Genomic DNA, 9,697 nt, shown 5'->3' with positions numbered 1-9,697 from the left:
GTGAAATTTGAAAATGTTTCACACACTTGAGTGTGAAATTTAATTATAAAAAACGAAATATTTAAAATTAAAAATAAAATTCTTAACAGTTGGTTCCTTCACACTCTTGGGTGTGAAATTTGAAAAGATTTCACACTCTTGAGTGTGAAATGTGTGAAATAAAAATATAAAAAAACAAAAAAAAATTAAAAATTATTAACAGTTCAATAACTCACACTCTTGAGTGTGAAATTTGAAAATGTTTCACACACTTGAGTGTGAAATCTAATTCTAAAGAAACGAAAAATTTAAAAGTGAAAATAAAATCCTCAACAGTTAGTCCATTCACACTCCGATCCTGATCTTGAGTGCGAAACTGAATTGTGTTTCACACCCTTGAGTGCGAAACACAATTGTGTGAATCGAGTATGTTCATTCTCTCTTCACATTCTTCCTTTCGTTTTAAGCGTTTCACACTTAGTGGATGTGAAATATTTTCACACTCATTGAGTGTAAAAAAAATGTTTCACAGTTAGTAGGTGTGAAAATACTATCACCCTTTGATTATCTCTTTATAAGAGAGGGTATTAAGGGAATTTAGAAAATAAAAGAAGGTGTGGGATTAATAAGGGGGTGTTAAAACTAATGCCCAACTTTTAGAATACCTTAGCAATGTCCCCTTAGATGATGCTCTAGAGTTGCTTGAAGATATATTTAATCTTTGATCTATATGAATAAGAAGTTCTACAATTAATATATAAATAATCATAAAAATTTCAATAGATAACTAATAAATTTTATCATTAGTGCAAGACTCGAGTGAATTTCTCAACTTGAAATTAAAATTTAAAATTAAAATAATATTACAATTAATTTTATATGAAAATTGAATTTTTTTTACAATTAATTATAAATATAAAACAACAATAACTAATGATTAATATTGTTATTAATTTAGAGGTCAAGTGAAGTTTACTTACATATATGGATTGATATTGATATTGATATTGATATTGATTTGAATAATGTAAATATTTTTATTAATTGTTTGACTTTTTTCCTCAGTTATGATTTATAGTTTATTTTAAATGATATTAATTTTATTTTAAATATGAGAAATTGAAATTTTTTACACTTAGTAAAAAATGTAATGTATAGTATAAAATATATTAATAACTAATAAATATTTTGTATTATTTTGAGTCAAATTTCCTTTTACATGTTATTATCATCATTATCTTTATTATTTTCTAAATTTTTATTATTAATAAAAATTAAATAATAATAAACTTTTATTTTTAACTATGAGAAATTTAAAAAAAATATTAACTATTATATTAAAAAAATTAATAGTTAAAATAAATAAATAAATAATTTATTAATGAATAGGTTAACTGAAGTTTATTTTTAAATATGACTAATAAAAAAAATTAATTGGTAATTTACATACTAAAAATTTGAATATTTATTGATAAATAAAAATTATTTTTATTAATTTATAAGTTAAGTTAAATTTTTTACATACTAAATTTTTAAATATGAGTAATAAAAAAATTAATTAGTAATGTACATACTAAAAAATTGATATACATATATATATATATATATATATATATATTTATATATAAACTTTTCATATTAGTAAATATTATGATTAATAATGAAAAATTGACATGATCTATGAATTAATAACGGTCTTAATTAGTAATCAATTACTCTAATAACCGGTAATTTATTATTAATGAATCAATTTCTCATAATATTAATAACTAATATAGTTAAGAAATTAAATGACAATTAATAACCAATTAATACTATTTTAATGAATTTTTAAAGTCCATTTATTAAATTGTTCAAGTCAAATTTATTTATATGTATTTAAAGTTTTAATATTAATAATTTAAGGTGAAAAATTAAATGATACTAATTATGGATAAGAATAATGTTTTAAATTTTTTTTAACTTAATTTTAAATGAGAATATTTAATTAAAATTAAAAATTTAATATAATTGTAGGAACCAATGGTAGTAAATTTTTAAATCAAATTTAATTTTATTTATTTTTCATAAAAGTTAATTCTTTCTATTATATATCTAAATTTGCTAATAGGTTGACTTGTAGAAATACTTATTTTTATTAATTTTGATTACCTTACTAATCCGTGGCAAAAAATTTAAAACCTTCATTTTCGAACGTATACCTTTTTTAACAATTAAGAACTAATGTGGTAATAAACTCAAGGCTATAAGACTTAACAAATATATAAAATTGAAGACGTTTGTTAAAACGATAATCCCCAATTCACTACTTGCCAGAACAATGATTACTTTTTCCGAATGATGTTGACATGCAAATGATGTGTTAGGTTTGTATTCGCATAAGAATTGCTTTATATAAGCTTGCAACCACACTCCCTTTATCTTCTTTCTTAGCCCAGACTTGGAGTATTCTCATAGAAAGAGTTTTTTTGCAATTCCATTAATACCATAACCATGGCACCTACCACAGACAGGTTTAGCTCGTTGCCTCATTCTTTGCTTTCCACCATTGTTTCTTTGATACCGTTCAAAGAAGCTGTAAGAACCTCAATTCTCTCTAAAAGTTGGATAGACATTTTCAAGTCTGTATCCAACTTAGAATTTGATGAAGTATCTTTTGTGAAAGATGGTCAAACTCATCAAATCAAACATGTCCAAAGAAAGGCTTTTCTTGAGTATGTGATTCTTTGGATTGCCAATCACACAGGAACTGTCGTGAATAAGTTCTCTTTGCGATTATCAATGCCTGAAAAAGCTAAGAAAGTCGTGAAAAAATGTATTGCTTTCGCCATAAAACACAAGGTGAAAGAGTTGGAGCTAAACTTTTGTGATCCAACATTGGATTGTTATTTTACTACTAATCATATTAATCATGAGGCCTTGTTTGAATTGCCAGAATTTTTTTATGGCTACACTTGCCTTGAAACTTTGAACTTGTCTTCGTGCAACTTTGTTAAGGCTGAGTTGCTTCACTTTCATGCACTCAAAGAAATTTCTTTGGGTTGGATGGAAGTTAAACTTACTACTATTGAGACTCTGTTGTCAAATTGCAAGGGGCTTGAGAGTTTAAGTCTTAAGAGGTGTTGGAATTCAAATGAATTTGATTTACGGGAGGAAAACCCAAGGTTGAGAAAGTTGGTGGTGAACAGATGCATGTTTGGATCTAATAGTCGTTATTTCATAGTCAATGCTCCAAACTTAAGACATTTCTATTATTCTGGGCTGAATAATGACTTTTTGATCATAGACGTACGTTCCCTTATGATGGAAAAGTCAGTTCTTGACTTTTGCATTGAGTTTGAAGGACATGCTCTTTTTCTCTACAAACTGGTGGAAGATATCTCGGGTGTTAGTGCTTTAACTGTGAGTAGTTACTTTCTTCAGGTATGTTTTATCTTTTTTATTTTAGTTATATAACTACTTTTTAGATTGGCTTTACTTAAGATTGAAATAATAAATTATATATATATATATAAATATAACAGGAAATTATATATATATATATATATATATATATATATATTTCTTCAGAGTTTAACATTTTGTATTATTTTGATATGCAAAGGTTGTTCCCACCGGAGGCTGCTTTCTCCGAATGCCACGTAATTTGAATGTGAGCAGTTTGACATTGAAGACCTCTTTGGATCAAAATGAGTATTTAGGAATCACATATTTACTTAATAGATGTCCTGAGTTAGAGCGTCTCACTATCGAATTGGGTGTTGCTAAAAAATATTTGGTAAGTTATACAACCATGGAATAGAATTTGTTTTCCTAAAGGCTAAATGTTATGCGGAGAAGAAATTAGCAAGAAAAATAAATACAATGGTGAATAGGTCAATGTGAAATTTTAATATATTGAATAAAATGAAAAATGTGTAATATCATATACAAATTTTAAGCAGAACAAATATAATGCTTTAATATTATTCTATTAAAAAATCTCATGTAAATTGATTGTCCCTTTTTGTGTTTACTTCTATCGTATTATATGTGTTGCTTTAATAGCCAGTTTTATGTTATTCATATATAGGATTATGAGTTACCAGAAACCTTTACTTTTGAGAACTTTTGGACCATTCACGCAAGGGCATATGATTGCATGGTATATACTCTTAAAGAGGTGGAGATTAAAGGATTTAAAGGATCGGTGAATGAGATTCGGGTGCTCACTTATTTCATCACTATTGGGAGAGTCTTGAGAAAGATGACTATCAAAATATTGAAGGATGATGTTGCCAATCAAGATGAAAGTTTGGATTCTAACTGTCATGACATGATAGAAAGGTTAATATCTCAAAGGGCTTCAAGAGATTTAAAGATTTTAATTTGTTAGAATTTAAAATTCCAGAGAACTTGAAATAATAGAAATTTAATTGAATTAATTAAATTTCTTGGATTTATAACTTTTCTTGTTTGGAATCAATAATTGAGTTCCTTCATTTGAAAAAATTATTATAGGTAATTTTCTTCTTTTATAAAATGAAATAATTATGAATAAATGTCTGAAACACATAAATGTTACATTATAGAAATATTCAACATAACTACGAATTCTATTGCATAAATTTTATTAGTTTTTTACGAACAAAATTTTTATTAGTTACGTTAAAACAAATTAAGCACATACATCAATTAAAAAACATGTGGAATATCTAATATCTATAAGCATAACGAGCCAAGTTCATACATGTGTCACATTTTTTAAAGTTACTTTTAAATTCTCTAATTTAATTTGTGGTGCTTATTAATTGAATGCTGAAATTTATTTTGATCAATTTTACATTTGAACGAATAATTAAAAAAAAAATTGAAAGTGGGTAACAAATAATTTAATTCAAACTTATAGTTTTGTTGTTTTTTTGTTCTAAAATGTTGGTTGGGTGTTAAAGCATGCTAGCAGAGGATAAAGAATGCTTGTGGAATTTTTACTAGTGTTAAGACCACGTTTTTACCTTTGGTACCTTAATTTAGTTCTATTTTTGTGAAGTACACTTTGTCTTTTTTTTTTGAATCTCATAATCAAATTAATCTCAACTTAAAGAGAAGAATGAGTTAAAAAAAAAACTTAAAGAGAAGAATTAAAAAAAAGAAGTTAGACATTAACGTTATATTCTAATATTGTACTCTCTTTCCTTCTCTAGATTTTTATATTATTGGATTTTTCATAGAAATATTTTAATGAGGCACATTCTTTAAATTGCCTTGTCAATTTGTTTCTTCCCTTGCTTCATGAGATGTTTGTTCTGATTTAGCTTTCTCAATCAATAATAATATTGTTTTCTGTGGTCTAAAAAAGTAGATGTATATCGTCAAATTTTCATGTGAGAAGTTTTGGTTATAATCTGGGGAAATATCCTTGCACGTTTCATTTTCTAAACATACGAATAAAGTTAACTATATATATAAGGCATGCCCTTGCACGTTTTTTAGTTCGTGCAATGCACATAATGCACGAGAAATTTTTTTTTAAATATATAAATTTATAGAAAAATATTATTTTTAAATATAATTGATATTTTAAGTTTAAAATAAATAAATTTTATCTACTTAAATTATAATTGAAATTGTAAATTTAGAATAAATAAATAAATTTCATGTGTGGTATGATGAATTTTGGATTGAACATCAAATTAGTCTTTGGATTTGTGACTCGGTTCATATTTTCTTCTCAATCAGAAAATAAGCAGCAAAGTACCCTGCATTTATAGAATTGTTGGCTTTGGTCCTCGTTTCAAATTGGAACTTTGGCAACCTTGCCCAATGGCAAGCCAAGGCTTACGTGGCCCGCCAAATGTCATTTTTAATTAAATTTAATTTCCACATATTTGATTAATAATTAAATTAAATAAAGATTATCAAAAAAATACAAAAAAAAACCTTAAACACTAAATTAAACTTTTCATCATCCATCTTCATCTTCATCATCAACCTTCATCCTCTTCATCTTCATCATCTACCTTCATTTTTCATCTAATTAAACCCTTCCTACTTTACCCAAAAACTTCATCATACTCGTCTTCTTCATTGACATTTCTTTGATAAACCTAGAAACTCAAGATACCTTTAAATCTTACACTATGGTATGCTAGTATTGGAAGAGAAGCTTACACTATGGTATGCTAGTATTGGAAGAGAAGGGATACAGTGGTGCTGTCCTCAATTGCTGCAGAATTTGTTAGATGTGGGCTTCTTTGAGAGCACAATATGACCCATTGTTTTGGGAGATGATCCAGTATGCTCTTGGATGGACGATTTGACTTGCTCTGAATGAATTGGCCTTTTAAAATAAGTTTTTCTCCTCGGATACAGTTTGTGATCTTCATATTGCAAGGATTTCATGTGGAATTAAGGCGTGGTGGAAGGAGTGCCCTTTACGGGAAACGATTTTCCACTATACTTTGTGGACCTCCGTTTAATACTGAAAAGGGACTGAGTAAACTGCTGGTCACCTCCTCTTACCGGGAACCGTAAGTTTAATGTTGATGGGTCCTCTCATGTTAACCTGGGGAGAAGCGGGGTTGGGGGTTTGGTTCATAATTCTTCGAGGCAAACTATTGGAGTATTTTCCAAGGTCATAGGTGAATTGTGGGTTTTTGAAGCTGAGGTTAGGGCAATACTTCATGCTCTCATCTTTTTCCAACAATTTCACTTGTTAAGTTCAAACGTTTATCCATATCATTTATCATGTTTTGAATGATAACTATTTTAAGGGCATAAGTGCAACGCTAAAAATTTAATATTTCAGGAACACTTTGACTCTTCGTCTATCTCTACGTTGTTCTGTCCAAGCCAAACAACTTATATGAAAAGACAATTCAAATCCCTGTGAAGAAGCTACATTCTACTGGTCAAAGTCTATCGTATTACTCAAAATGACTAATTGAAGGAAAAGGAAAGGAGATCGTCTGAAGTAAGAGGAACATTTGAAGAAAAGAAGACCACCAATGAAGAAAGCTGAAGTGTTTGAAGAATGAGCGCCACCCTTGAATTAGAAAAAGATCTCAGACAAACTTGGAGAAGAAGTCTTAAGGGAAGACCACATGACCTGACAAAACACAATGGCCAAAACAACAGTACAACACTGTCACCATCAAGTTGTCATATTTGCTCATCAACAGATGGAAGCAAATACCAATGCTACCTACTAGCTGATAGACTACATCTTTTCGGCAGAAGTCTTCATCAAATAGTGACATGCATTTAATGCAGCTGACACAAGTACACAAAAATACTGTTTGATCCAACGACTAAATTTATGTGAAGTACAAGCTTCAACGACTATAATCTCTCACAGAGAAAATCATGAAGTATAAAAATAAGACTTGAAGATTTCTGCACGCTAACAATCCAATCTCCATTGAACTTATTATAACAATCAAAGTTAACAAGATAAGAAGAAATAAATCAACACAAGCCTAATATTTAAATCTTTTGACATCGTCTGCTTCAAGAAGGAGAGAACCATACCCAATAGTCAAATTCTCTTATCCAACTCTCTCTAGAATTAGAACATAAAGTACATCCTTAGAGTTAAATCTCACTCCAAATACTTTATAGTTCCTGAACTTGAAAGTCTCTACTATCACTCTTGTAAGAAGAGATCTCTGTAGAAGAAAAAAATCTTGAAAAAATTGTAGGAGAAGTCTAGTCTAATACTTGTTAGGAGAAGTCCTTGATAATAGTGGTTGGGAGAAGTCTTGAAGAATACTTGTTAGGAGAAGTCCTGGATAATACTTGTGGGAGAAGTCTTGGTGAATACTGTAGGAAAAGTCCTTGATACTTGGATAGTGAAATCTTGGTTTAGCCAAGGATTTGACGTATCCCTATCGTTTAAGGGTGAACCAGGATATATCGCATGTGTTTTTATCGTTTACTATTCCATTTACTTATCCCCTGCACTAAACGATTGCGAAAAGTTTTCTAAAACTAATAATCTTTTGACAAACCAAAATTTTAGAACAACAAAATTCAAATTATCCCCTCCCCCCCTGAATTTAATTTAGGATTTGAAAATCTCATATGCATTTAATGCACCTCAAAAATACTACCAAACCAACAAGTTGTTTGTTGTGATACCTTTAGTCAATTCAAAGCGTAATACCTAAAAACTTATATGTGTGTGTGTGTGTGTGTGTGTGTGTGTGTGTGTGTGTGTGTGTGTGTGTGTGTGTGTGTGTGTGTGTGTGTGTGTGTGTGTGTGTGTCCCAGCCAGCTTGCTTTTGGAGAAATTAATCTTAAGGCCCGACATGATCTCGAAACACCTCAACATACTCTTCATGACTAGCACATTTTGTGTAGATGATTCCCCTATAAATAAAGTATCATCCGCAAACTGAAGGAGGGAAACTTCCACACCCTCTTTCCCCACCTTAAAGCCTCTAAAGAGGTCTTGTTCAGTTGCTTGTCGCATCATCCCGGTTAAACCCTCGGCCACCATGAGAAATAAGAAAGGTGCTATGGGATCACCTTGTCTAAGTCCTCTCTCCATGTGGAATTCCTCCGTCGGGCTTCCATTAACCAAGACCGAAATTGATGCTGAGTCGATACATCCTTTCATCCAACTGATCCATTTCTCTCCAAACCCCAACCTCCTCATCATATACCACAGGAAGTCTCTATTCACCGAGTCGTACGCCTTTTCGAAATCTACTTTAAAGATCAAGCATTCCTTCTTTGACTTTCTTGCCTCATCCAAGACCTCATTTGCAACCAGCACATAATCAAGCAATTGTCTTCCTTCTATTAACGCTGATTGGTTAACATCTATAATGAGACCCATCACCTTACGGAGCCGGTTTGCTAGAACTTTGGAAACTATTTTATACATGCTCCCAATAAGGGAAATGGGTCTGAATTCAGCTAGATTAGAGGGGTTCTCTACCTTTGGAATAAGTGCAAGAAAAGAGGCATTCCCACCTCTAGGCCAAACTCCATTCCTATGGAAATCCTCTACAACTCGCATGATATCCACCTTCATTACCTTCCAAAAAGATTTTAAGAAATGAAAATTGTAACCATCCAGGTCGGGGCTCCGATCTCCTTCACAACTCCAAATTGCACTTCTCACTTCTTCCATGTCAAACTTAGCCGTTAATCTACTGTCGACTTCCTTTGAGATCGAGTTGAAACTTGCCCCTTCAAGAAACACTTGGGGCCGAGGGGCTCTTTGGAACTTTGTTTGGAAAAAATTCTTCACTAAGTCTTTTACCAACACCGGTTCCTCCACCCATTTGCCATCCACCATTAGACCTTTTAGTGCATTAGTCCTACGCCTCCAGTTCACAATATTGTGGAAATATTTTGAATTTGAGTCCCCTTCTTTTATCCATCTATCACGAGATCTTTGAAAGAGAATGGAGTCGTTAAGTTTAGCCGTTTTCCAATACTCCTTAATCAAATCTCCTCTTTTCGAAAGCTCTTCCTCAATGAGTCCCACCTCTTCCGCTTTTAGTTCCAAGTCATTGATGTTCTTTACCAAATCTTTACATTTTTTATCCAAGTCACCCACCTTCTCCTTGTTCCAATGCTTCAGCTTTTGTTTCAAGAGTTTGAGTTTTTCCTTGAAGACGAATGCTCCCCAGCCATGAATTTCAAATTCAGACCAAGTGGAAGAGACAAATTCCCCAAAAGCGGGGTCAAGTAACCAGCAATTTCTTGTCTTGAAAGGTTTGGGACC

The 9,697-nt window shown here is 30.9% G+C and overlaps 1 protein-coding gene across 1 annotated transcript; it reads left to right on the top strand.

Annotated features, from left to right (window-relative positions):
• The first annotated feature begins 2,472 nt into the window (after positions 1–2,472).
• On the top strand, positions 2,473–4,354 carry LOC130712889 (F-box protein At3g62230-like). Its single transcript, XM_057562708.1, has 3 exons — positions 2,473–3,402; positions 3,584–3,757; positions 4,052–4,354. The coding sequence occupies exons 1-3, from the start codon at positions 2,473–2,475 to the stop codon at positions 4,352–4,354; spliced, it is 1,407 nt and encodes a 468-aa protein (XP_057418691.1).
• The last annotated feature ends 5,343 nt before the right edge of the window (positions 4,355–9,697 follow it).

Source organism: Lotus japonicus, chromosome 1 (genome assembly GCF_012489685.1).
Source record: "Lotus japonicus ecotype B-129 chromosome 1, LjGifu_v1.2".
Taxonomy (NCBI): Eukaryota; Viridiplantae; Streptophyta; class Magnoliopsida; order Fabales; family Fabaceae; genus Lotus; species Lotus japonicus.
The sequence above is the reverse complement of the archived record's forward strand: the minus strand, read 5'-3'. Positions and strand labels throughout refer to the sequence as shown.